General features: G+C 49.1%; 1 protein-coding gene and 1 long non-coding RNA gene across 2 annotated transcripts in view; one reads left to right on the top strand and one right to left on the bottom strand.

The window, feature by feature from the left end:
• ADAMTS3 (ADAM metallopeptidase with thrombospondin type 1 motif 3) overlaps positions 1-26,932 on the top strand; it is a 53,477-nt gene extending 26,545 nt beyond the window's left edge. The window contains exons 5-22 of the mRNA XM_063157157.1: positions 11,709-11,908; positions 13,974-14,057; positions 14,162-14,318; positions 14,879-14,984; positions 15,364-15,507; positions 15,908-16,040; positions 16,531-16,644; positions 17,266-17,411; positions 17,778-17,953; positions 18,810-18,943; positions 19,365-19,488; positions 21,028-21,108; positions 21,819-21,982; positions 22,094-22,259; positions 22,667-22,799; positions 23,206-23,413; positions 23,518-23,635; positions 25,139-26,932. Of these exons, the coding sequence (XP_063013227.1) occupies positions 11,709-11,908; positions 13,974-14,057; positions 14,162-14,318; positions 14,879-14,984; positions 15,364-15,507; positions 15,908-16,040; positions 16,531-16,644; positions 17,266-17,411; positions 17,778-17,953; positions 18,810-18,943; positions 19,365-19,488; positions 21,028-21,108; positions 21,819-21,982; positions 22,094-22,259; positions 22,667-22,799; positions 23,206-23,413; positions 23,518-23,635; positions 25,139-25,692 (2,942 nt within the window). The 3' untranslated portion in view covers positions 25,693-26,932. The remainder of the gene's footprint in view (positions 1-11,708; positions 11,909-13,973; positions 14,058-14,161; positions 14,319-14,878; positions 14,985-15,363; positions 15,508-15,907; positions 16,041-16,530; positions 16,645-17,265; positions 17,412-17,777; positions 17,954-18,809; positions 18,944-19,364; positions 19,489-21,027; positions 21,109-21,818; positions 21,983-22,093; positions 22,260-22,666; positions 22,800-23,205; positions 23,414-23,517; positions 23,636-25,138) is intronic.
• LOC134418629 (uncharacterized) lies at positions 25,624-27,244 on the bottom strand. The gene is made up of 3 exons (XR_010027831.1): positions 27,146-27,244; positions 26,898-27,007; positions 25,624-25,814 (listed from the first exon to the last, which is right to left on the bottom strand). It is a non-coding gene; the product is annotated as an uncharacterized LOC134418629 (long non-coding RNA).
• Between the last annotated feature and the right edge of the window lie 625 nt (positions 27,245-27,869).

The raw sequence follows: 27,869 nt of genomic DNA on the forward strand, positions 1-27,869 counted from the left end.
GACAGGAGTGGTGGGCTGTGAGTGTGTGTGGAAGTGCACACTTGATTAGCAAGCACTCTATTTTTGTGTGAAATGACTATCCTGTAGCCATTTTTGAAATAACTATGTTCTGTAATCCTAGAGACATCAATTAATAAATCCACACCACCTGGTTAGTGCAGATTAGCATAAAAACTTCCAAATGCACAGATCCTCTTGTGCAAAATCCTGATAATGCCTAAAACAAATTTTCAACTGCAACGGGGTTAAACACAGTGTTAACTGAGCTTTTTTAGTCTCTGCTGGAAACAGTAACAGGTGATGCAAGGAGCTTTGTGCTTTCTTAATGGAGAGCTCTTCCACTTCTCCTCACTAGTAGCTCCAGAGAACATAAAGTCACCGTTTCCAGGAGGAATAGTAGTTGTGCTTTTCTCTCCTTGACAATAAATCTGTTAGAGGTATTAAAGTAAGAGGTAGTAGTAGCTCTGTTAATTATTTACAGAAGTCAGATCAGTAGGGGAATAAGTGATGGGTCTGTGGTTGCCCTTGAGCATCAAAATAACCTCTGGAGCTGAAGGGTTTGGATGTGTTTCCTCCTTTTCCTTCATTTATTACAGCAGAGGTGCTGCTGTAATCATTTCCCAGTTCAGTGTATGCCCTGTTCCCTCCTGTCCAGGCTCTTCTGCACTGTGTCCAAGTGCTGTGAGTGGTATCCTGAGGCTTGAGAAGGTCCATGCAAGCACAGAGTGAAAGTTTGAGTGTCTGGGGATTTCTGCAGTGTGCAGCATGGTTCAGCTTCCCACTGCCAGAGGGCAGGGTGAGATGGGACACTGGGAGGAAATTTCCCCTGTGAGGGTGGTAAGGCCCTGGCTCAGGTTGTCCAGAGAGGCTGAGGCTGCCCCATCCCTCGAGGTGTCCAAGGCCAGGCTGGATGGGGCTTGGAGCAACCTGGGCTAGTGGAAGATCTAACCCAGGAGAAGAGGACCCTGGGGGAAGAGAAGAAGCTGTTGAGGATGATCCTTAGGAGCTCTAAATGTAGCTTGAGCACAGTCACTGGGGATGGCTGCAGGCTGCTCTGCCAAACAGTGACGTACTTTTCACTTAGGTCTTGGTCTTGCTGACCAAGTTAGGGAGCTAATTAGGAGCCAGCTACAAATTACTGTCCTTTTCTTCTTTTGTTTCTGGATGTGGATTTTCATTTGCCTTTGACTGCCTGTGATTTGATGATGAAGATTGTTAGTGGGCTTTTTTCCTCCCCTTGCTTAGGGCAGAAGGGAAGCTCGGGCCAACCCATGGTCAAACTGAGTTCTGCTCTTCCATGTTTCCTCATGACGTGGAGCAGATATCTCAAACTCTACTTAAAAATCATTTGTTGAACGGGAAAAATGCAGCTGCTGCTTCTAGACTGAGAGCAATTCCAAGTATATCCCTTGCTTTCATTTGTTCTGTGGAAAAACCTCTTTTGAAAACTCCTGAGAAGTACCTCAGAGTGAAAGGGTAACTCATTATACTCTGTGGCTCATGGAGAAACACTAATTAATATCATCACAGATGATGTCACTAGTAACATCATGGATGTTGTTGATTTTCAGCAAAAGCCCTGTATGCCATAGATCTATGATGGCAGTAAAAATCCAGTTAATAAAATAATTTGCTACCATATTTATTTACTTTTTGAATGCTCAGTTCTACCGAATAGGCAGTGAGCATCCAGAAACTATGTAATTAATTTTTTTATCTGTTTTAAGTAGTTTGTCCTAAAGAGTCCTTGAAAATGCACTACCTTATCCCTGGGTTCTGCTCAGGTTCTTCTATAGCCAGCTCCATGTTCTTTTTATTCCTGATCACAAGTGAACTTGCAAACAGATGCATTTGAGCCTCTGCTTTAGTAGTTTAATGGTATTTTTCAATTTGCTTTTACAGGGTTGATTCTTGATTTATTTCAAGCCCCTTTTCTAAATCAGAGTTCTCCCTGCCAAGAATAAGTAACAATATAGTTTCATTACTTCGAGCACTTCAAAGCTTCCAAGTTTCTGATGCTGAGATTTACTACTAGAAGTAAAAATCAGTCTTCCTTTAGTTAACAGTGCTCTTTAAAAGGGAGCACAAGGGAAGATAAATCAATTAAAAGTGTCTGTTCTTTGAGGGCTCAGGCAGCACTGTGCCATGTTGTGGGGGTTGACTAGACACTTGGTTTAATTGGAGGAAGGCTGATGAAGTTCTGACCTGCTCAGTCAGATCTGCTTCCTTTGCTCCTTTGCTCTTTGTCAAACATGCTCTTTTTTTTTTTTTTTTTTTTTTTTTTTTTTTTTTTGCTGGCGAGACAGAATCATCATTCATATTTATTTTTTTACATCTGAAGTTTGTCAGACTGCTTGGAAAAATGGGACAATGAAAGCCATCTGGGCATCCCATCCACTTCCATTTGGAAACATCTGCCTCATTACTAGGAACATCTCACCAGCACTGCAGTGAACAGATGTGCTCCCTTTCCATCTCCAGACTCACTTAGAATTTCTGATAGTGAGAGAAATTCAACAGGCACTAAATCCCAAAGGCCTGTTTCTTGACCAGGCCCTCTAATATCCCTTATTTGGGATGTTTATTCCTGTGTAAAGGAGAACCCTGTGGCATTTGAGGGAGGGGGCAACGGGGAAAGGCAGCAGTGTCTCCTGCAGGTCATTCCCTGTCTGTGTCTGTGGGATTTAAGGCTCAGCACTTGTATGCTTGAGCCTTTGCCACGCAGGTTGACTCACAGCTGTTCATCAGATGTAAGGCTCTGTGGAAATCCAGAGTCCTCTGCCTGAAGCTGCTCTGTCTCCCTTCTTAAAGCCTTAAGAAATTAGAGTTTAAATTTCTTTAAAGGGAGAGAATTCCCTGCATGGAATTCACCATCCCTTTTCTGAACCTCACAGGTGATGGCACAGTGTGCAGGTATTCCAGCTGCCAGTATCTCCAGTGGCTCCACACTTTGCAGTCCCTCTGCAGGTTTCCAATGAGAGTGATGAGGCACTGGCACAGGTAAAAGATAGAATTGTGTCTGCAATGCCAGGGAAGCTGAGGCAGAAGCTGGAAAGCCAGGGAGAAACTGGAAAGCTGTGCTGCTGGACAGTGAGTTCCCTCAGGTGCTTTTCTGTGGAAGAGCAGAACTGGACAATCAAGAGCATCTGTGAAACCTTTTAGGTGCTTGGGACATAACAAGCTGCTTTCAGCATCTTCTGTGGAGGCTTATTTGGAGTGACAATGATATTTACAACTGGAGTGGGATACTCAAAGACACTGCAGGCTATTAGCCCTACTAGAAGTGGGTAAGTTGATGCCCACAGTTTGGAAGTGGCTGTTCCACAGTGGCAGAGCTTCTATCCAAATCAAACTTCCCGAGTCCCTTGCTAATGGCTCGGGTGTTATTTGTTTTTTCAGGATTTTCAGGGCAGCAGTGTGGTGATCTTTGTGCTCAGCTGGGTTTTTAAAGCTGCTTGTCCCGACCCAAGACTTTATGCAGATCAGCCTGGGATTTTGGGACACCCCCTTCTTCTGTGGATGTGGTATCTGGGTAGAATGGTCGTGTACATATTTTCACTGTTATCTTGGACACTCTCATGGTCCATGGACTGTTGGGAAATAGCTTGGGCTTGGAGACATTTGTTGCTCTTGGAATGCTGACTTACAGTGCATTCATGGAAAAAAAAGCAGGAGCCCGAGTTCAACAGCATTCAGTGACAGTTTATAGTTGGAGCTTTTCCTTTATATTTATGCCAGTGGAATTTTGAGAAATGGCTGAAATTCCATGTGGCGAGAAAGAGAGGCTTATTATCTGTGACTAACGCTTGGATACACTTTTTAAAATTGGTATTATTTGCTGTTGTGCCACTTCTACTCTTCTGCTACATTGGTTCATTCTGTTGTCTCCCAGTTTTGAACAACCTTTCTCTCACCTTGGGCTGCCACTCTCACATCATTCCCACTGCCTTCCTCCTTTGGGAGTTCAGCCCCTGCAGCCACATGGTCAGCCTGGGATCCAGAGCTGGGCTAAGCTCACCTTTGTGTTCATTAGGGGTTGAATCCAAGATGAGAGCTCTGCATTTTTGCATGACAGGATTGAAAATAGGACTCTTTCTCACTGCATTTTCTGCAACACAATATTTGACTAAGCATTTCTTCTTTGTAGTTCTAAGACATTAAATTTATTACTTAGCTGAAGAGATCCTTTTATGTGTCTAAACTGAACACTTGGGCTGTTTTCCCTCCTTTTGCAGAGGAGAACTGTGTCCTGTTTGTCATATTTCTAGTCAGACCCACTGTATATTCAATGGAAAATTCTTCCTAAATCTTCTCCCCTCTCAGGTTCTTCTCCTTTTTATTATTGTGCTTTTCCTCACTGTCTCTGTTAGCTTTCTACCAGACTGGAGGGCTCATTAAAGCAACACTGTGCAGGAAATGGAGAGAGGTGCAAGAATGGAGCCCTGCTCGCCAGAGAGGGAAAGTTGGCAGCTCTCCTCTGACAGGAAAATTCGTTGGATTTGAGGAGCAGCTTCATTGAGAGAGTGCTACTGAAGGGACATGAAACCCTTGGTCCAGTGTCATTCCACAAATAAATAGCATTTGGATACACACACATTGTGATGAGGTTCCAGCAGTAACCTTCCAATTTATTTGAATTCATTTGTACGTGGGAGTTGGAAATTTATGTTTTGCCTGAGTGTTCTTGAGTGTCAGGAGGGAGAAGGTGGGCTCTGGATAGAAAGAAGTACTAATTCCCTGTGGAAGATGTTTCCAGCAGACCTCACCTCCCATGGCAGACTGCAGGGATGAACCTTGCTGAAAAACTCCTTCTCCTTAGTCACAGCTTTTTCAAGAGAAGTAGTCCGTGAAAGAATGATCTTTCAGGTCAGAACAGGAGAATTTATGATTCTGACTCTGTGCTATTTTGGACGGGATGGGGATGGGGAAAAGGAGAGGGGAATGATCAAAATATCCTGTGTGGAAACAGTGCGAGTTAGATTCATAACACATCTGTGCGAGGTGCAGCCGAGGCTGGCACGCTCGGAGGAATTTGGTGAGGTGGAAAGGAAAAAAAGTGCTTCGTTGTGTAAGAGTCTATATGAAAAAAGGAAAGTATAAAGGGGGGTGGATCCATAATGAAAAAAATCTGTGTTGGTTTCTGAGGGCCGGCATTTGGACCTTGCAGAAAACTCTTTCCCCCAAAGAATGACCGCAGGAAAGTGGAGATGGGACCCTCTTGTTTGCAGACCAGTTCTGTGGTGTGGCAGTGAAAATCAACCCTCCCAAGCTGTCTCTTTGCTAGGTTTTTTCCCTAAAAATAGTGAGATGTCAGTATGTCTAATGTCAGGCTGTGTGGTTTTTGTAAGTGTATCACACTTACTCCATGTAATTATTGACAGAGCTGTGGGTAGATGAGGTTCTGCTCCGTAAGGAATTGTGAGAATTGAGAGCTGGCTTTTACTTCAGGGCTATTCTCTCCCTGTCAGCCCTTCCAGTTTTAAAATCCTCCCTTCTAGAAAATGCTTGCCTGGGAGACAGCAGAGGCTTTGACTGCCTTTCTGTGATTTCACATAATCTGCCTGTGTGTCACTGAATATTATTTTTCAACAAAGAATGAGAATTTATTGACCCAGCACAGCTAGCTGGAATATGTTTATGATGTATGTTTTTATTCCTCCAAAAAAAATTACTCCTTAATCATTAATTCAGTCAGGTCTTGTGTGCAAGTTAATTAAAAAATTAAGGATTTCAGCTGGAGATAGGGTTAATGGGCAAATTAAACTCTGCAAAACTTCAGGTTTACGTACCTTACTAGCTAAATCTTGTAATCCAATGAGTATATCCAAATGCAGTGTATGTGCATCACAGGATGGTAGAATCCTGGGGTGTTTGGGGTGGGAAGGGGACCCCTGATGTGTGCAGACATGGCTCTGCTGCTGCCTGGCAGTCGGCTGCAGCTGTGGAGGAGCCCTGCCTTGGATGTGGCCAGTGTCACTGCAGGTGTCACTGGGCTCCCAAACCCAGCTGCTGGACTTTGTCCTCTCAGAAGGTCAGGATCCGCTTAGTGCCAAGTGGGCAATTAAGGACAATTATGGTTTCAGCTCCATGAAGGGAGTAGCGGGCAGGAAGGCCCTGGGAGGAAGTGCCCCATTGTCACAGGCCCTGGGAGGAAGTGCCCCATTGTCACATTGTAAAAATCCCCTTGGATTTTTACAATGTGTTTTCACTGCTGGTCATCACTGCAATGGAAAAGCTTAGCGGACTCAGCTGCTCGTGGCTCTGCTCTCCAGCTGGACAGCAGTTCTGCCCTTCAGACAGGCTCTTTGGCTTCTCCACAGGCAGGAGAATGATGATGATTTTGCAAACTGGGACTTCTTTTTCTTTTTATTTTTCACCTTTTATTGCAGCTGTGTTTGAAGGGCACCATTGATATTGAATCAAAGAACTTGATGTGGTGTAAAGTGAAAAAGGGATAGCTTTGCTTGGTTTATTCTGTCCAGTATGTGACCTGCAGGCCTCTCCATGTCATCTGTTTCTGTGTAAGCACCAGCAGAAGGTGTCGCTCAGGTCTCCTAAAATGCCAGACCCAAATGCTCAAGTCTTCCTCAAATGTCCAAAAAACTCCTGGCCTTTACCCAACAGAATGTTCTCCTGGGATTAAAGAGAAAAATTCATTTTACTCTTACTAAAGTCTCTGAGCTACATGTGTAAGTTGCTAAAGTGAAGGAAGAGTGACACCATGTAATAATGTCTTGGTAAAAGACCTGGGATTGTCAAGAGACTGTTTTTAATACATTTTCATACTTCAAAATTCAGGGTCAAAGCCAGACTCCAGCTCTACCCATAATTAAGTTTTTTTAAAATGGCATGTAAATATATATTTTAACCTGTTCTTAAAAAAATTCCACAAACAAAACTAACCACAAAATCACCTGTACCTCCAAAATAAAATTATGATGCAATTCTTGCTATATATATGTAGAGAGAGACAATTAATTAAAGAAATGAGGAATGGGGGAATATCTTGCTCCTGGGAAAGCAGGAATTCCAGGAGACATAGTTAGTAGTTCCAGGATAACTACCTGTTGGCTGAGTTGGCTGTTAGGGCTAAAGCCCAGCTAAAAATAAGGTGCAGAGCAGATGAGGCAGGGCAAGGCCGGGCAAGTCCCGAGGCCGAGTTAAGCCAGCCTGGGGCTGTGATCTGCTATTAGTGGTGGCCAGGCAAGGGGCTGTGCTGGGAGCAGCCTCTGTGGCTTCTCTTCTGCTTGTCCTGTGCCCTCCCTCAGCTTTGGATTATTAGAGTGCAATATCTTTATTCCAGACAAGTTCAGTTTGATCCTGAGCTTTACTCCTCTTCTTTTGATTGTATGTTTGAGCCTCACAGCAACAGTTCCACCCCTACTAAATTTCCATGGATCCAAAAGCACTTTCACTACAAATCAGGTGAGTGCAGAGCTGTTGCAGGCTGTCCAGGGAGTGTGTCAGGCATGTCCTCCAGCACTGAGAACTCTGGAACAGGCTGGCATTCCTCTTTGCTATTTGTTTCTGGTCATGGGATGGAAAAAGAACAGTTAATAGTTGACCTAAATTCAGGCCTGGTTAATTATAGTTTCCTTCAGTTCTGGCTTTGTTCTGTGTGTGTTTGCTGCCAGGTAAGGATAACCTTGCAGTCCTAGAAAGCTTCATGCCAGGGAGGGAAGTGATGACAAGAAAATTACAGGGTAAAATTCCAGCCTTTTCTATTGGAAAAATTTATCCTGAGTTGGCTCTAAGCGTAGTTCAAATACACAGAGGATTATGCATTTCTACGTGGCTCCCTCAGTGTGGGGCTGGCATCGAGCCCTGGTGCAAATGAGGGCTAGGAGCTGTTTTTGCTGATGGTGTGTGGAAGGGAAGAGCCTTCCTGTGATGTCAGCACAAGGAATAGAATGCAGGAAATCTTCCATCCTTCCCAGAATCACCCTGCAGCTGGAGCTGCTCAGGTACCAGAGAAGCACATATGTCATGGAGGCAGTCGAGACTCCAGGATGTTTCCTTTGCTCTTTTAAGTGTCAGAACAGAGTGAGATGGGGTCTGTGTTTGCGGCCCATGGAGTTCATGCATTTCGTGACTAATCCTGCAGCCTGGGGATTCAGACCTTCCTTTAATCCCTGTTTGTTTGTCATTCTGCCAGTCACTGTCACTGCAGAGGTCCCACTGGAGGGGAACATAAACAGAGGTAATTCTCCAAGCTTAGTCATCTCAGGAGGTCTCTGTGTGAAGTCACAAGAACTTCTTCTCTGCCTTTCCTTCATTCCTTCATTCTGTGAAAGTGGACCTGTGGCTGAACCTGGTTGCTGGCATTTTTATTTCCATTAGTAAATTCTTCAGTGTCTTTGTCTTCTGCTAACACCTCCTCTGACACCAAGACACTTTTATGAGAGGTGACACCAGCACCAAGCCTTCTCTGCCACATGCCAAGGCTCACAGGTGCAGCAGCTCTTCCATCCTCATGTGATGGACCACATCAGGGTGGTGGGTGAACAGTGGGACTTGATGGTCAGAAGGGTTTTTTGTAACCTGACTGACCTGCAGGCTGTTCTGAGCTTTTCTGGTTTGTTTTTTTTTTGCAAATGTTTAAGTGGTTTCTCCCACCTGCCCTGAGGGAAATGTTGAATCCAGTGTTCTCTTTTGTGTAACTGCACTGTGTTTCTGCAGCAGCAGAGCTGGCTGGCTTTGTGTTATCAAAAGTTCATAGATAATATTTATTTATTGTGAAATATCCCAGAGAGACACTCTGCAGGGGCTTCTGGAAGCACTTCATGGATATAGCCTTGGACATACAGGGAAACATCAAGTAAAGCTGTGTATTTTTATGGCCAGCTGGCTCAATTGGGGTTGCTGCAGAGACAACTCGTCCCTCAGCCCCCAAAAACAAACAAGCAGAAGTTTTGGCAGCAGTTAAGCAAACAACAAACTCTCCTACAGAGACAGTGACAGCATTAAGGATCCAAATCGTGGAGTCAGGACTGCAGGTCCCAGTGTCAGTGCTCCACATGGGAAGGAGGTTTGGGACAGGGACTTTAGGACAGGACACATTGTTTTCATGCCACAAAGCTGTTGTGGTGGTGGTCGAAAGTCATTTGACACTTCTGGAGGAAAAGGCAATTTCAGGCAATTCTTCAAGAAAAGATAAGGGGGAATGTGTAACTTGCCAGGGTTTTGTTTTTAAGGACCTAATAAATCAGAGCACACGAGTTGCAGCCCATCCCTAATGAGAACATCCTGTCATCGTGTCTTCACCCTGCCGACCTGGGTGCTTTCTCTTGCTGACCCCTCCCAGTCAGGCAGTACCAGCAGCACCACAGCAATGTTGCATGTGCACACTTTGTGTGGAAGTCACTGGGAGTTATGTTGGAACTGCCTGGAATGTGTGTTTAAACAAAATGATTCTTTTTCTCTTCACTGCTTTTTCAAAAGGCACACTTCAAAATAAGGCTCAGGAGGCAGTGACGGCATGGACTGGCCTAGTTTCCTTACTTTGGGAATAGCAGAACAGAATTTTTTAGTAGCTGCAGAACATGTCTGTCCCTGGGGACATTTTGTACATTAAAACACTCTTTGGAAAGGGACTTAGATTGATCTCAGTGGGTTCCACACTGATTTCTCATTAGTTTCGTTTTGAATTAGTGAAAGTGTGGATCTTCCCTAGGTACTTTTCCTTGCTTTATTCAGAAAAAGGCTAAATTAGGCAATGGAGCTAGTGAACATATGGGAGGAACATGATGGATGGATGGATGGATGGATGGATGGATGGATGGATGGATGGATGGATGGATGGATGGATGGATGGAAAGTGTATATACGTACATATTTAAGGAATGGTTCTCTCACTAGCACAAAGTTCAGCCCATGTATTTTACAATATAAAATAAGATGATAAGAATCTCCCATGTGAGTGATGCTGAGGGTTCTCTTTAAGTGCACAGAAGGGTTGGTTTAGGAGGGTTTAGCAGGGTTGGTTGATAACAGTGTTGATGAAATGGGATTTGGGCAGATCACAGCTTTATTCAATAGCAGGGAAAGAGCTGTGGTTCCATTATTTTAAAGTCACACTCCAGGACAAACACCTGCTGTAGCCCAGAATCGCCATTTCTCATGGCACAGGAGCATGGCCTGCTCTGCTCCTACAGGTAAGTGGTGCAGGTGACTAGCAAATTAAAAAGGAAGAAGTAACAAACCAGCTAATTCCAGAATGAGATTAGGATGGATTAGTCTGTCTAGCTCAAATCCCCAAACAGCCAGACTGGTTCTGTGTGTTTCTTCACTGTTGCCCCATGTGTTATCTTTCTCCCAAGTAACAAGTGATCAGACAAGAGGAGATGCCTCAAGATGTGCCAGGAAAGGTTTAGGTTGGACATGAGGGAAAATTTCTTGCAGAAAGGGTTGTCTGGCCCTGACACAGGCTGCCCAGGGCAGCAATGGGTTTTCCATCCCTAGAGGGAATTAAAAGCTGTGTAGATGTGACACTTGGGGACATGGTTTAGTGGTGGCTGTGGCAGTGCTGGGGGAGCAGTTGGGCCCTATGGACTTGGATCCCACATGTTCTGTTAAGTGGGCAGTACCTGTAAGCTGGGATTGAGCCTGGCTGCTTGCTCTGAAGTGATGCATTATGGAAAACAGAGCGCAGAACAGATAAACCCCTCACATGACACAGTGTTTTGTGGGCTGGGCACTGCAAGCTATGGGAAGTTGGCACCGTGGGCACCACAATGTGACAGTGTTCCAGCTGGGTTTCCCTTGGATGCTGTGCTTGGCAGCTGTGCCAGCTGGAGCGGTTTTTGGAATTGGAGTGGGTGTATGATTTTCCCACTGTTGTGCTGCCCTGGGGTTGGCATACTTGAGAGTGCCTGAAGACACAGGAAGGGCTGGTTTGTGGACTTGCAGCCGTGGCATTCATGAATTCCAGCCAGAGGAGAAGGGCTGGAAGTTTGCTGTTGTAGGGGAAAGTGCCCTGGTACATCATGAGTGCAAAGCAGGAGTGTTCTCTCCTCTCCATCCACTGCATGCTGCTTGCTCTAGCTGGGTTTGTGGGGCAGGGAGCTCCCTGTATGTTTTTGGGAAGAGTGGGGGAACAGGGATGCTCCTGACTGTTACAGGGACACAGGAACCGTAGCACGCAGCTCACTGTGTGCACCACGAGATGTTCCTCACTGATGTTCATTGCTGGAGTACTGGTATGGATTTGGGAGGAGCCAAGTATCCTGCAGCTGTGACATTTTACCTGTCAAAAATCCCTGGCAATGTTTTGTTTTACTGTCCTAAGTGGAAGTAACAGCTTTGGATTTTGTGTGTGGAATAAGAACCATGGACATTTACTGACCCATGTGGTTGAACGAATTTTTCACTTGGTTTTCTGGTGATTTCTCCCAGCCCTACACCACAAGAATAAATTTTCAGGGTTCCTGATGTATCTTATCCAGAGAAGCGGTGACTCTACAGGCGAGGATGGTTTGTGGGAGGACACTTTCCAAAATGGAGCTGGGATTCCATTGGCCATATAGTGAAATCACAGAATGGGTTGGGTTGGAAGAGACCTTAAAGACCACCCGTTTCCAACCCCCTGCCAGGGGAAGGGACACCTTCCACTAGAGCAGGTTCCTCCAAGCCCCATGCAGCCCTTCCTCGAGCACTTGCAGGGATGGGGCAGGAGTTCTGGCTGCACTGATGGCAGTGTGTCCTTGCAGAGCCCCTCCTGGCTGGCCTCGGGGCGCTGAGCTCCCTGCACGGCCGCGTGGAGCAGCAGCTGAACGAGAGCCTGCGGCGCCGCCGCCACGCCGGGGACAGCGACCACAACATCGAGGTGCTGCTGGGGGTGGACGACTCTGTGGTCCGATTCCACGGCAAGGAGCACGTCCAAAACTACCTCCTGACCCTTATGAACATCGTGAGTATCCTTTGGGAGCTGGTGGGAGCTCTTGTCGGAGTGCCAGGTTTGGGAAAAACAGCAATGGGATCGTTCTGACTGCTGCTGGAGAAGGTTTTCTGGTTTTAAGATGTTCCTTTGATTCATCTTTTTTGCAGTAGTTTCCTTCCTAGGGCACATTCCGAGAGTATTTCCAATAATGAGGAAATAGTTGAAAATAGTAAGGGGAAAAAAGTAAACTTAATCCATTTCTAGTAATTCTGAGCTTCTCTCACAACACAGCTCTGGAGAAAAACTGATTAAAGCATAAATATCTAGAGGAAAAGGAGTTCTAAACCCTCAATGGCTCTCTGACAGAGTAGACCTTCTGGTAATGCCAGTAGATCTTGTCTTAGATACTGTGGCAGCATAAGGTTGTACAGGAAATGAAAACAATCTCTTAAGGATGAGGATAAGGGACTAATTATTCCCACAATGATTCCCATTAATAATGATTTTATGGCTGTAGGAATGATTGTTATCTATTTTACAGTCTTTTATTAATGGAATAATTTAAAAATTATTCCTTGGGTTTTCAGAGCTTCTAAATTTGAGAACTTAGAATCTAGGAGGAAAAAAATGATTCCTGTATGAAATTTGACCCAACCAATATGATGTTTTCCAGAACATCACTCAGAGAATCATCTCCTTTTTTCCCACATACACCGTGGAACATCAACATTAAATCTCCATTACACATTACTGCAGAATATTGTCCTTAGGGTTTTGAAACCTTTTCAGTGAGCAGCAGGGCTGATCCATGGCCCAGACCACTTCCAGGTTTTTCACATGCCTGCAGCTCCATCTGCTGGGGCTGCCACCCTCCTGCCCAGAGCCATCCAGAGAATGGGATAAAATGGGGGCTATGGGGAAATCTTGGAGACTTGAAATTTAAGGTCAACTCCAGGGTCCTTTTCATCTCAAGGGAAGTCATTCCAGTGTCTAGAAAGTTCCCCTGTTGTCTACTGGCACAAGGGAAGTTGTGAACACTTATCCTGGCCCAGCTCTTTGTGGGAGCAATGCTCTTTCATTGATGAGGAGAAAATAAGAGAGGAATACCTGACCTTTAGGATGATTGCTTCACAGGACAGGCAGCCTGAGCTCTGTGCTCATTCTCTGTCCCACTGCCCTGCTGACTCTGCTCTCAGCCGCAGGGATTTCAGGTTTAAACCATGGGCTGAAATCCTTGTGCCAGGGCCCACAGTCTGGACAGCTCCCAGTGACCTTTTTCCCTGAGGGGAAGTTCTGTTTAGCCTGACTGAAAAATAAAACAACCCTCTAACTCCTGCTCAAACCCATGAACCTCTGAACAGGGGTGTTTATTTCTCACCAGTTGCCCATAATATAATATTTATTTTGTTTTTAGGGGAATGAGGAGCTTCATTGAGGACCTGCAGATGTTTCACACTCTGGTGCCAGGACATTTCTCACCTTCCCAGACACAGGGAAGGGCCTCAAGAAGGACAACTTTTGGCCCATCTGCATAATTCTGTTTTTCTAACTTCCCTTCCACAAAGCCTCTTTTTAGTACAGAAGTGACCACAGATTTCTAACAGATCTCGAAAAAGCAGGGCAGCAGTATAAGTTGCTCCTAAAAAAAATACTCTTCAAAACAAGAAGCACTGGAAGTGCTCCAGGCCAGGCTGGACAAAGCTTGGAGCAACCTGGTCTAGTGGAAGGGGTTCCTGGCCATGGCAGAGGGGTGGAATGAGATGAGCTTTAAGATGCCTTCCAGCCCAAAACAGTCTGGGATTCTGTGATTGTACTTGAAGTCTTTTCCCCAATCCCCTTTTCTTTGAGCTCTGATCCATGAAACATGAGAGGAGGCTTGACATGTGCTTCCCAAAGTTCCATGTGAAGAGGGGGTATGTGATGACAGGAAGTGAATCTACGCTTTCCGCTGAGCAAATGATCTGAGATTTGAATCCTCTTCTGAGGACTGTAGTGGTACAGGCACTTGAAAAAACATCTCCGTGGCCTTGGAAGTTCCCTTGGTATCATCAGTGGGTTTTTCTTCCTTTTTAATATTTCCTCTTTTTCCCCTCAGGTGAATGAAATTTACCACGACGAGTCCCTGGGCGTTCACATCAACGTCGTGCTGGTCCGAATGATCATGTTGGGGTACGCCAAGGTGAGCGAGCCGCTTCTCCCCGCTCCTGCCCCGGGCAGAAAATGCAGACCCTGCTGAACAGGCTGCCCCTGGGAGCAGCGGGGTGTAAGGTGTGGCTCTCTCAGTCCATCAGCCTGATCGAAAGGGGGAACCCCTCGCGCAGCCTGGAGAACGTGTGCCGCTGGGCCTATCAGCAGCAGAAGCCGGATCCCAGCCACGCCGAGCACCACGACCATGCCATCTTCTTAACCAGGCAAGATTTTGGGCCCGCTGGTATGCAAGGTAATGCAGCTGACCCAGAGCAGAGCTCTGGGCTCGGTGTTTCTTGGCTGGCATCTGCCAGAAAAGAGGAAAAATTTGGAATTGCATTGTGACCTCCCTGCCTTATTCATTCTGCAAGTGGTTTCAAAAGCAAGGAGACCTTGCCATGAATCCTTGCCATTTATATCCAACCACAGATTGATTTTCTTTCTTGAGAGTTGTAAATAAATACTTCTTAGCTCTCTTCAAACTCCTGTATGTGCAGGGATCACTGGGAACCTCAACGCACGTGGCATTCCACTCCCTTTATTTTATTGCATCTTTCAGCCCAGATTTCCATATATTGACATCCCAGCCACTCTGAGGCCTGCATCCATCCTTTGGCCTCAGAGAACTAATGATAGTGGGCAGGAACTCCCAAAGTTTGGCATGTGTCAGAGCAGGCACCGCTCAGGATGAGGAGCCAGGCAGGCTGCCCTGGCCTTAGAGCAATGTTAACTTTTCCTGAGGAAGTTTTCTGGGGGTTCTCATTTAAAATCCAAGTGCTGAGCACAAGACTCAGCCCTGATGTCTCTCTGTAGGATATGCTCCTGTGACGGGCATGTGCCACCCGGTCCGGAGCTGCACCCTCAACCACGAGGACGGGTTTTCATCAGCCTTTGTTGTTGCTCATGAGACTGGGCACGTGTAAGTACCACTTTTACCATCAGATCACACCAAAATGCTGTGCTGCACTTCCTGCTTGCTCCAAGGGTGTTGGATTTGATGGCTCTGTGGAAGCTCTCCTGATTTTATTTCCAACCCCCTGGGAATGCAGTAGTGGTTGAAGAGAGGGAGAGACAAGTGAGGGAAGGAATGAAGGGGAGGAAGGGTGAACTTGTTTTCTCTGGGGTGAGGGAAAGGTCAGGAAGGGACCTGGGAGGTCCAGGCAGTGGCAGCAGGAGTGTCCTTCACTGCCTTCACCTCAACTGGCTGTGCTGGTGGTGGGTCAGATTTGGTACCTGTTCCAGAGCTGTTTCCTTACAGTTGTTTTTGCAGTAGCTCTGAGGGGAGTTCTTTGTTGCAGGCTGGGCATGGAGCACGATGGGCAAGGGAACAGATGTGGGGACGAGACGGCGATGGGCAGTGTCATGGCCCCCTTGGTGCAGGCCGCCTTCCACCGCTACCACTGGTCCCGCTGCAGCGGCCAGGAGCTCAGGAGATACATCCAGTAAGGCCTCCCTGGTGCAGCCAGGCTCTGATCCCTCGTTTTTCAGACCCTCTTTCCCTTCAAAGCTCTTTTAGAAGAGCTCTGACCCATGAAGGCTGTGTCCTCACACGGTCCATAGCCCATCCACTCAGGGTGAAAAGTCTGTGGAAAGACCCCTCTAACTCCAGTGGGATTTGGAATAGGCCTCAGATTGTCACAGAATCCCAGATCTGTTTGGGTTGGAAGGGACCTTAAAGCTCATCTCATTCCAAAGCCCCTGCCATGAGCAAGAACCCCTTCCACTAGACCAGGTTGCTCCAAGCAGGCACCACCAGCCTGGCCTTGGACAGTTCCAGGGATAGGGCAGGAATTAAGAGTATACATCTTCTCACAGTATTTTTTTCTGTCTCTTTTTCCATAGCTCTTATGACTGTCTTCTCGATGACCCCTTTGAGCATGACTGGCCCAAGCTTCCTGAGCTGCCAGGCATCAACTATTCCATGGATGAGCAGTGCCGCTTCGACTTTGGTGTGGGCTACAGGATGTGCACAGCTGTACGTCCAGACACGGCGAGGGCGTGGGGCCTGGTGGGAGAGCTGCAGTGCCATAATCGTTGGAGAGCAGTTAATGCAGAATTTAGAGATCTGTAAAGACCAGAGGGATATTTATGGGGGAAACTCAGTCCTCTGGGTCCTGCAGAGCAATGGGAAAATGAGTGGCAGCATGGTCCATGTGGCACACACTGGTGAGAGCAATTCCAAGAAAGAAAGGAAAAAAAAAAATCTTCCTTTTGTCCCACTTCTGGGTGTCTTCTTTCCTCTTTTCACTAGCCCAGGGCTGGGGGATGCAAGGAATAATCACTGCCCTGAAGATGACAGGCTCATTGGGGTGTGTGAGATGGAATCTACGGAGTGGGTTGGATCCTTATCCAAAAAGTATAAATAAAATAACAGATACAAATAAATTATAATCAAAATACAAGACTATTATCCAAAAAGTACAAGCCATCTCATGTTCTGCATTTGGTCTCTCTGTGTTTTTCAGTTCCGAACCTTCGATCCGTGCAAGCAGCTGTGGTGCAGCCACCCCGATAACCCCTACTTCTGCAAGACCAAGAAAGGGCCTCCCCTCGATGGCACCGAGTGTGCCCCAGGAAAAGTGAGTCTGGCACTCTGTTTGTCTTGGGGAAAAACCAACAGTTTCCTCCCTTTGGGCTGAAGGGCACAGAGGGGAGCAGGGAATTGCCTGGCATTCCTGGGGTGAAGCGAGACCATGGGGAAAGCTGTGCTTTCCCACTGGGATATTCTGGGAGCTGTACAAGGTTTTCTCCAGCACATTTTGGACATAGAGATTCCAGCTGAGGTGCAACCTGTTCTGTGGCCTCTTTGTTAGGTTTTCTGGTCTCATCTGCAAAGTTTCCATCAAGTGCCTTTAGGAATTCAGGGAAGCAGATGATGCTGTTACTGTGGGATGGCTGCTCAGAACTCACTGTCCAGACACCCTGTGGTAAATGTTTGTGTAGACTGAGGATTAGTGCCTGATTTTTCCCTTTAATATCCCTATTAGTGGGTGTCCTGCTGCCAATCCATTTTCAATTATGAAATTTTACTCAGATACCTGGGTTTTTGTAGCAAATTCCTTTTATTATGAAATACAGGAGAGCCACTTGTACAATCTGAATGTGCCCCAGGCAGCAGCAAAATATTGCTGTCCAGTGCTTATACATTTGATTTGTGGATTGTGTCTGTTCTCACCTGTTTGCTGCCCCAATTCCCTCAGTGGTGCTACAAGGGTCACTGCATGTGGAAGAACACCAACCAGCTGAAGCAGGATGGACACTGGGGAGCCTGGACCAAATTTGGCTCCTGCTCACGGACCTGTGGAACTGGGGTTCGCTTCCGCACGCGCCAATGCAACAACCCAATGTAGGTGTGGGAGCTGCACCCACCTGGGCGTCCTCAGAGGGGCCACTTGGAGTGGCATTTGGGTTTTGGGTGGACATTCTGTTCAAGCCCCTCGAAATGGGATCATTTGTGGAGAATCCAAGAATTCCATAGAATTACAGAATCCCAGACTGGGCTGGCCTGGAAGGGACCTTAAAGCCCATTCCATTCCTCCTCCTGTCATGGGCTGGGACACCTTGTGCTATCCCAGGTTGCTCCAAGCCCTGTCCAGCTTGGCCTTGGTCACTTCCAGGGATGGGGCAGCCTGTGCCAGGGCCTCTGCACTCTCAGAGGGAACAATTTCTACTTCTCCCTGATGAAAATCTCTGGAATATTTTCTTCTCCCAGGCCCATCAATGGAGGTGACGATTGTGCCGGGGTGAATTTTGAGTTCCAGCTGTGCAGCACCGAGGAGTGTCCCAAGCACTTTGAGGACTTCAGGGCACAGCAGTGCCAGCAGCGCAGTTCCCACTTCGAGTTCCAGGGCAGCCGACACCACTGGCTGCCCTACGAGCACCCTGACCGTGCGTCCTGCTCTGGGCCTTTAGTGACTCTTGAAAGGGTTTGAAGCCATTCCCCTTGGCCTGGATATCTCAGGGGCAGGCCCACAACTCCCAGAAAAGCAAATGAGTTGGTTCCCTCCCCATCCGTCTGTCTGTTATGGCTGAAAATCAATAGTTTTGCCTTAAATCCAGACTTTATTACCAAATTCCCTGCTCTGACTCAAGTTTTTGCATTTTAGCCCCAAACAATCAATTTCTCTCTTATTTATCCCTAAAATTGGCAGTTTTGACCCTAAATCAACACATTATATGTAAAAAATAGCAGACTTGCCCTAAATCCCTGATTTTAACCTGCATTTTCCCTACTCTGACCCAAATTTGCCCTTCTTGTTGCCAAAGCCCCAATTTTCCCCCCAAACATGCCCTTTTATCCTTAAAGTTGACATTTTTACTCCAAATTTGCAAAATTGTGTCTCAAAATCACAAGTCTTGCCCTAAAATCCCCCATTTCCCCCCAGGCCCCCAGTTTAACCCTAAAATTCACCTTTATTACTTCAAATTGCTTGTTTATTCCTAAAATGGATACTTCTTACCCCAAATGGCCACATTGTGTCTCAAAACCACCAGTTTTTCCCTAAATCCCCAGGTTTCTGCCCGAACCATCCCCATTTTCCCCCAAAATGCCCATTTTCCCCCAAAGATTCCCCACAATGCACGCGTTCCTTCCCAAACCGTTCCATTCCCCTGCTCTGCCCCCATGCTCACCCCCAGACCTGCCTGTCCCTTCTCGCTCCTCGCTCCGTCGGTGGGACAGCTGTTGGGAACACACCTGGATCACTATCCTCCCTGCAGCCCTTTGTTTTCCCTGGCTCCACAGCTGCCAAGAGATGTCACCTGTACTGCCAGTCCCGAGAAACGGGGGATGTGGCTCACATGAAGCAGCTGGTGCACGACGGGACTCGCTGCTCCTACAGGGATCCCTACAGCATCTGTGTCCGTGGGGAATGTGTGGTGAGTGGCACCTGCTCTGGGGACACTCTGGGGACAACTCATGGGCAGAGAGAGGCTTTGCAGATGTTTCTGAATTCCCTATTTGCAGCATTGTATTCCTCTGATTCCTTGAGATGTAAATTAAATTAGAGACCAGCACTGACCTGTTCCAGGGAAATGTTCTGCTTGTCTTCCCCTCATTGTGCCTTATCATAGAATCCTAGCCTGGTTTGGGCTGAAAGGGAACCTAAAGACCATCAGTTCCACCCCACTGCCATTTCCTTCCACTAGCCCTGGTTGATCCAAGCCCCATCCAACCTGGCCTTGAGCACTTCCAGAGTTGGGGCAGCCACAGCTTCCCTGAGCAACCTGTGCCAGGGCCTTAGCACTGTTACAGGACAGAATTCCCTCCTAATATCCAGTCTTGCCCTTTTTTCTGCAGAAAGTGGGCTGTGACAAGGAGATTGGCTCCAGCAAGGCTGAGGACCAGTGCGGGGTGTGCGGCGGGGACGACTCCCACTGCCGGACCGTGAAGGGGACCTACACCCGCACTCCCAAAAAGCTGGGTAGGAATAACAGCTGCCTGCAGCTGGCTGGGGCTCCTGCTGTCTCTGGGGTTTGTGGGACACTCACACACATGAGATAACACCATCATCATTGAAACCTTGGGAATAATGGGTGTAACACCATCTCATGAGGCCCATCTTTGAGCCTGTTCAGGATAAGCTGCTGTCCATCGGCCCCTGATTGTGGAGGGATATGGAAGTGATGGAGGTGTTCAGGGAATGCTGATAGATTTTCCCTAGCCTGGGTAACCTGGTCATTAAGGAGGCTAATAGACCTCTTTCTACAGAGAAACATGCAAGCCAGAGGTGCTCAAAAAGAATTTGAGGTTCTAGTTTCTGCAAGTACCCAACTCAAACTCCTGCCTGGATTATCTGACTTCCATGGACTGGTTGTCTTGCCTAGATGTGTCCAAATCTGCTGTAAATGCATTTGTCTGTGATGTAATTTACATCTTTTGCTTGTAAAGAGCATCTGGGTGACCCCCAGTCGGTGGAATGGCCAGACTCAGCTCTCAGGACACTAAATCCAGGTGTTCTGTTTAAGGGAAGACTAGAGGAGCCTTTCCCTTACCCAGAGGAGCTCACAGTGTTTCCCTTTCTGGGGCAAAGGAGGCTCAAAACATTCTGGGTAAGTGCAAGGCTTGTAGGGAGAGAGGCATCCCTGGGAATGGCAGTTCCTATCATCCTGTAGACACACACAGGTAATGCTAAAGCAGGCAAAATCTTGATGTTCCCTGTGCTCTAAAGGCAATGGACGAAAAGATTGGAAATGCTGTTGGGCACAGGTACTGGTCAGCCAGGCCTGTGATCTTCCCTATTCCCAGCTCTTCTGTTCCTTCACTTGGATTTTTTCAGGAGCAGTAGTAGACTGCCTGCCAGTAGTAGAGCAGACTGCCAGTACATCCAGTAGTCCCAGAATCCAGTGATTTTGGTTAATTGAATCTGCAGTTGTTAAAAGAAAATAACAGGAATATGAAAATGCCATGCACTCAGAGAACCTTGGGAGCTCTTGATCCCTAGAAGGGATTCTAGTCTTTCTAATGGCAGTGCTTCCTTAATTTTACACTAATTACCTGTGATTTGCACTGGTAAATAATTGACATTGAAACTAAGAACATTTTTATTTGGGAGCAGCTTTTTATTTTCACTGCAGACATGTCCATCGGAAAGGGCAGTCAGTAAGTTCCAGTCCAACAACCTGGCTGAGGACTGATTTGGGAAAGTAGTGAGAAAGACTTGTGCTTGTGCTGAGGAACACAGGAAACATCTCTGTACCTGAATTGTTGATAGATCCTGCTTGGAGCAGCGTGGCCATAAATATTAAACTGATCCCATGTGGGAAGTGGCAAATCCCTCTGTAACTGGTGTCCCTTCTCTCCCTGGAGAAGAGCCCAGGGAAGGCCTGTCCCACCCTGCTTATCCATGACTGCTGGATGCTCTCTCCTGCAAGCAGAGCTGGGCATGCCCTGCCCTCCTGACCATGGCTGTTCCTTTCTCTTTCCATCCCTGCTGCCTCCACTGACCCTGCACCTGCCAAAGGGTTCCTTAAGATGTTTGATATCCCTCCTGGGGCTCGACATGTGTTTATCCAAGAAGATGAGGCCTCTCCTCACTTTCTTGGTAAGTGTTTTTCTGCTCAAATTTGAGAAGAAACACAGGGGACTCAAGCCAGAGAATCTGAGGGATGAGAGAATCCGGTGAAGGGGTTGGGTAAATGTGGGCTTTCCAAATTGCATGGTCAGGGCCTAGTCTTGCAGTCCTACAGCTCAGCAAACAAACATCTGCTCATTTGAATTCTCCAAAATGTTAAACTGGCCCCAGTTTGCACGTGTACTAACCAAGGATTGTGATAACTCACATGAACGTGGGAACTCCCAGGGTGAGTCTAATTCAGTATCTTTTAATTATTCCTATGGTGCATTGCAAAAAGCTGTACGGAAGAACAGTGGGTCTTTGAACTGAATGATCTTTAAGGTCCCTTCCAATCCAAAGCATTCTGTGATCCCAGCTCTTAATGCATTGGCTTCTAATTGAAGCATTGTCATCGTCATCATCACAGTCCCCGCTGTACCTGGCTGTTGAGGTGTGCTGTGGAAGCCCAAACCCAGGCAGTTCCACAGGCCTCCTATTCCTTAGCTCTTCACTTACAGATTTTAGCATCACTTGTGGATTTTAGCATCTGGGACACCCTAACCTGTGTGCACAGGGCAAAGTAAAATGTGATGAAGTTCTGTTGTTTTCATAATCTGATGGAAATACCCCTCCCCGTGCCACCCTGATTGCTGCCAGTGCGGGGGAGGCACGACAGGCTCTGCTTTCACTCCTCCCAGCAATCAAGAACCAGGCTACAGGACACTACATCCTGAATGGCAAAGGGGAGGAGGCCAGGTCCCGCTCCTTCATCGATCTGGGCGTGCAGTGGGAGTACAGCATCGAGGACAACACGGAGACGCTGCACACGGACGGGCCCCTGCACGATGCCGTGGTGGTGCTGGTGGGTGACGCGCTGAGCTCAGCCTGAGAGACCATCCAGAGCCGGGCCTCGGTGTCTGTACCTAGCAGAGGGATCTGTACCAGCATTGGGTTTATGTTTGCTTGTTCCCAGATCATTCCCCGGGAGAACGACACCCGATCCAGCCTGACCTACAGGTACATCATCCACGAGGATTCGGTGCCGACCATCCACAGCAACAACGTGCTGCGGGAGGACACGGACACCTTCGAGTGGGCCTTGAAGAGCTGGTCCCAGTGCTCCAAGCCCTGCGGTGGAGGTGAGCCGGGGATGAGCACCTGTAGCAAGGGACAAACTGCCAAAAAAGGCAAGGAGGAGGGAATGATTTATATTTTTAACAGTGGTTTGTTATTTTAGGGCTCAGGCTTAAAATACCTGAAGTACGTGATTGTTCCCAGGTGTCACACTTGCAGCCTAGGAAGCAAAAGGCTTCTTTTGGTGTTTAAATTCAGACCCCAAAGCTACTTTGGATGCCCAAACTCGGGCATTGATGCTCCTGAGCATTCCCTGCACTCATGGTCTGTCCATGGCTCTTAAGCAAATAATAGGGAATGCAAATTCCAAAATACCTGTCCTGTAAACCCATTTACTAGGCCAGAAAACTCTATTTAAGCCAAACATTCTAACAAGGACCTGATTCTTCCAATTCCTCTGATGTGTTCCCAGGGTTCCAGTACACCAAGTACGGATGCCGCAGGAAGAGCGACAACAAGATGGTTCATCGAAGCTTCTGCGAAGGCAGCAAAAAGCCAAAGCCCATCCGCAGGATGTGCAACCTGCAGGAGTGCACAGAGCCCCTGTGAGTGTGAGAGCAGGGATTGCTCCTTCAGACAGGAGTAGTCCCGGCCAGATCGGATGGGATGAATCTGAGGGCATGCTGACAGCTTGCCAGCCTGCAGTTCCTGACTGTGGACTGTAGAGGGGAGTTTGTACCTGTGCAAGCATGGGTACTAATCTGATTGGGTGGTTGTGGTATATATATTTATTTTTATTTATAGTATTTAATTTATTTATATTTATTTATATGTGTATTTTTATATATAAAATCATGGGGTTGGGAGGCACCTTGAAGCTCATCTCTTTCCAGCCCCCTGCCATGGGGGAGGGAATTTTTCCACTAGATGAGCTGGCTCCAGGGATGAGGCAGCCACAGCAGGACAAAAAGGTTAACAGCTGACGGTGTCTGACTCCATTTCCCTTCCCAGCTGGGCAGCAGACGAATGGGAGCACTGCACCAGGACGTGTGGGAATTCTGGCTACCAGCTGCGCACGGTGCGCTGCCTGCAGCCCCTTGCGGACGGCACCAACCGCTCGGTCCCCGCCAAGTTCTGCAGCGGGGCTCGCCCCGAGAGCCGGCGCTCCTGCAACCGGGCACCCTGCCCCGCGCCGTGGAAGGCCGGGCCCTGGTCCCAGGTGGGCAGCACCGGCCTGGCCCAGCAGCCGTGGCTGGCACAGGGGGACTCGTGCCGAGTGCTGTGCCACAGGGTGCCCTGAGCTGTGCCCTCTGTGTCCGGCAGTGCTCGGTGACGTGCGGGGAGGGGACGGAGAGCCGGCAGGTGCTGTGCCGCGCCGGGGACCGCTGCGAGGGGGAACGGCCGCAGTCCGTGAGGGCTTGCAAACTCGCTCCCTGTGACGGTAAGGGAACGCTGCAATGGCTGCAGGGGGGGCGTGATTCCTCCCTGGGAGCACCGTGCTGGCAGATGGGTCACTCACAGGGGGCAGCCTTTTCTCCCGTGTTCAGTCCAGCAGTCTCAGGGTGTCACAGCTCCCCACTCTGGGGTCTGTGCTGTACACGTGCTCACACAAGGTTTAACCACATGGGCCCAAATCGTGTTGGCACAGGCTGGGGCCAGAGGTGAAGGTCAATTCAAAACAAACCCTGCTTGACCTCTAAATCTCAGGTAAGTTCTGCAAGCTGCCAAGTGAGGGAATAAAAATACACAAACGTGGAACCAAGAGCATTAATGAGGTTCTTGGGAATCCGTTACATTGTTTTCATAGAATTTTTAACAGGTTTTGAAGCTTTTTATGACAACAATGGATTTCTTCCTGGATTATTCATTCTGTAGGACTGGGGGTTTATTGGGGTTTTAACTCCCTCGTGGTGCCCCTGACACTGCTCAGGAGCTGGTAGGAAAAGCAGTTAACCTGCTGGAACTGGAGAAGCATAACCCCAAATCTCCACACTGTGGGTGGAGTCATGGAATCTAAACCAGCACAAATGGATGCTCCAAAATGAACCATGAGAGGACAGGACCAAATGAGGGTCACTGTCACTATGGTGAGGCAAAAGGAATTGTACCTCTAGCCCAGAATTCCACGCTGAGGCTGGGATAGCCTCACAGTGCCTCATGGAACACGGGTATTCCCAGGCAGAGCTGCTCCTTTTACCCCAGGTTTGTCAGGAACCCAGCAAGGGTTCTGAGGAAGCTCAGCAGGATCAGGACAAGGACATGTCTGTATTCCATAGGATTTGCTATTTATAGCCCTCATCCCCCAGCCCCAGTGGTGACCATGTGGGTTATTTTACTGAGTTCCTTGGAACTGAGCTAATTCTCACCCACTCTGAGCTCAGGCTCCAGTGGATATTTTAAAGCCGGAGAAGGCGGTGGCTGGATGTGCTTCCAGCCCATGGTGAGGTGGCCCCTGTGCCCAGGTGACGACATCTTTCCCTGCAGAAAGCTGATTTTGGTTCAAACCTTCCAGAAGACCCTTTGGAAGTTCTTTTTCCTGAGCAAAGGGATGCAAATCCCTGCCTTTAAGGCACCTCAGGTGTGACCCACTGTTACAGCTTTCCATCGGTTCTACAGATCCATTTGCTTCCTGAAAAACAGCAAGCCTGATCTGAACAAAACTTCATCTTACTCTAACTTTTTATTTTAAGGCATCTCTGAGGGCTATTGCTTGGGATTTAATTTCTGTGAAGGAAGCTTGCCTTGGCTTTAATGCTGCTGATGGATGATGTCCTCTCAGGCTTGAAGGGAAGGCATTAGGGTGGGTAGGACATGCCAGTGTGCGGGGGAGCTCTGGGAGGTTGGCACTGGGAATTGCTGTCTGTGCTCCTCTAAAAATGCCACGTGTCAATGTTTCCCAAGTGCCCATCAGTGGGTTCCCATCCCCGGGACATGTGTTTTACAGATGAGCCCTGCCTGGGAGACAAGTCCATCTTCTGCCAGATGGAAGTGCTGGCCCGGTACTGCTCCATCCCTGGCTACCACAAGCTGTGCTGCGAGTCGTGCAGCCGGCGAAGCAGCAGCTTCCCACCGCCCGGCGGGGCTGGCACCGAGGGGGACGCAGCGCTGGATCTGGGCAGCCCGCCCAGGGCCCCGACGGTGCCCACGCCCGCGGTGCCCGCCCGGGCGCAGCTCCTGCCCGGGAGCAGCTCTCCAAGCCGGCTGCCTTGGGAAGCACAGCAGGCGGAGCGGCGCACGCCCCCATCCAGCCCCGAGCCCCGAGGTGCCGGCGTTCCGCACTGGAGAGCTGCCGTGGCCGGCAAGACTTCCCGGCCGCCGGCTCTCCTGCCCCAGTCCCCTGCCAACAGCAGCAGCCTCAGCTCCGGTCGTGCCCCGGCGCCGGCCGCGGCTCTGCCTCCGGTGCCAGCGGGGGCTCCTGCGCCAGCCAGGACCCCCGGGAAGGGCGAGGGGCGCACAGGTAAGCGATGGCCTCCAAGGGCCGCCCCTGTGGAACGGTGAGCAGGAAGGCCTGTGCAGGACAGCTGTGGAAAGGGGCTGCTTGGCACTCCGTGTGCGACTCCTCGACCTCTGGACTCTGCGGAGCGTGCCCCGGGCAGGGCACTGCAGGGCACGGGTCGCCCCTGTAAATACAAAGGACAAGAAGTGCTGGTTCACTTTCTGGTGCTCCCGGCCTCCTCCCACCCCTCCTTCCCCGGCCGGCTGGGACACGCAGAGGAAACACTAAAGGAACCTTCCTGGCCAGTGAGTGGGAGTCGCTGAGGGCTCCATCCAGCTCTGGGCACAGAAGTTAGCCCTAACCTCAGCAGCCCTGTGGTTCTGGGCTCTGAACACCCCCATGGTAGGAGATGCCCCACTGCAGGCAGGACCAGGCATGGACACTCAGTGAGACACCTGCCACAGACCGAAGGAACCTCGGGACTCGTGTCTCCCTAGAAACAGACACCATTGCATGAGCACCACTGCAGCTGTTGGGTAAATGCAGGAAAGCAGCATTGTAAGAGTTCTGTGCTGTCCCACAACTGTTTTCCTGTATTGTTCCAGTGCCAGGTACCGGCCATCAAGTTCTGCCCTATGAGCATTCCAAGGGCTGGTGTTGAAAGCAGTTTCAAGATGGATTTCGAGGTGTGAGAGATAGTTATATTTCCAACGTGGATCAGCTCCAGACCTCCCTGCCCACGGCGCATCTGACTGCAATAATTAATTTATGTCCACCCCCACCTTGTCCCAGCCCAGCCGGCCGGGCTCTCCCTGGCACAGCGCTGTAAAGTACTTGTCTATAGGAGTGAGAACTGCAGATATTTATTAAAAGTGGGTTTCTTGACATTGTTTTGTGTACTAAATATGTATGCTGGGGGCACGTGACTCTTCCTTTTGCCAAGATCAAATCTGGAGATGGAATTAGGTGCTGTGTCATATGCATATTGAAGCTGCTCAACTGCTGTGGAGAAATTGTTGATCTTATTCTTTAAAAAAAGGGTTTTTATCACAGGTCTCTCTTGTTCCTCGGTGGTGATTAAAGTTTCATGTGCAATCGCTGCTCCCCTACAGGAGTGCCCGGGATGGAGCCATTTAATGCTGTGAGGGGATGGGGGCCCCAAAGATACAATTCTGGCAACATCCTGGCGGCCCTGTGGGGTGCCCCGGGGGAAATAAGGGTGGCACTGGCCATCAGCAGAGGCTTCAGACGTGACAATAAAACAAACCTTGGACATCCCGAGGCTTTCCCTGCTTTCACTCATGTGGCAGCGTCTGGTTTTGGCATTTTTGTTTCCTCTTCTTTTAGCCATTTCCATCCCAGCAGGACCTTCCCCGACTGGAAATAAAAATTAAATATTTTAACGGGATTTTGAAAAACGGAAGTTTTGCCATTGGAGAGTGTGATGTACGGGAAAATTGAGGGAGAGGAAGGAGAGGATCAGATCTCGCCTGGCAGCTGTCAGATTAGCCGCACCTTACTGGTGGCAGGGAAAAAACCGCTGTTTGAATCTCCCTAAGCTCCCAAGGCACGGAGGGCAGGAAATGCTGAAGGCAGAGCTGGGAGCGCACGGTCAGTGCCACCTCCTAGGCCAGGTGCGTTCGTGGGGCCGCCCGAGGAGGGACAGAGAGGCGGCCGCTCTGGCTTCCAGAACACCGGGGGCACCCGCAAAACACCGCTGCCGCCGTTCTCCCGGCAGGGCCCTGGAGCCCCGGAACCCCGGCAGGGGCGCCGCGCTCGCACCGCGCTCCGTGTCCGCCAGAGGGCGCCCTGCGAGGTACCGGCCCCACACGGCAACTCCGCGCCCGCACCGGGGAACGGCCGCGATCCCGCACCCGGCAGCGCCCCGTGCCCGCGGCCGTCCCGGGCCCGAAACCGATCCCGGGCCCGGTGCCGCTTCGATCCGCCCGACGGGGGAGAGGCGGCACCGCCCGGGACCCCTCGGCAGACCCCGGCAGGACCCGAACGCCCCATCCCGGCTCTGGCTGTGGGCTCCATCGCCCGCTTACGGTCAGCGTGGTCCCGGCATCGTAGCAGGAGCGGGCATCGAGCCCAGGCTGGGCTTTGCCCAGTCTCAAGCCCAGTCCGGCCGAGAGCCGCGACCCTCCCGCCGGGGCAGAGGCAGCACCGCCCCTCGAGCGGGCACCGGCAGGACTCGGTCTCACAGCCCCGTCCCCAGTGGCGGCCCCGCCGCAGCGCT

This window comes from Melospiza melodia, chromosome 5 (assembly GCF_035770615.1).
Source record: "Melospiza melodia melodia isolate bMelMel2 chromosome 5, bMelMel2.pri, whole genome shotgun sequence".
NCBI classification, from domain to species: domain Eukaryota; kingdom Metazoa; phylum Chordata; class Aves; order Passeriformes; family Passerellidae; genus Melospiza; species Melospiza melodia.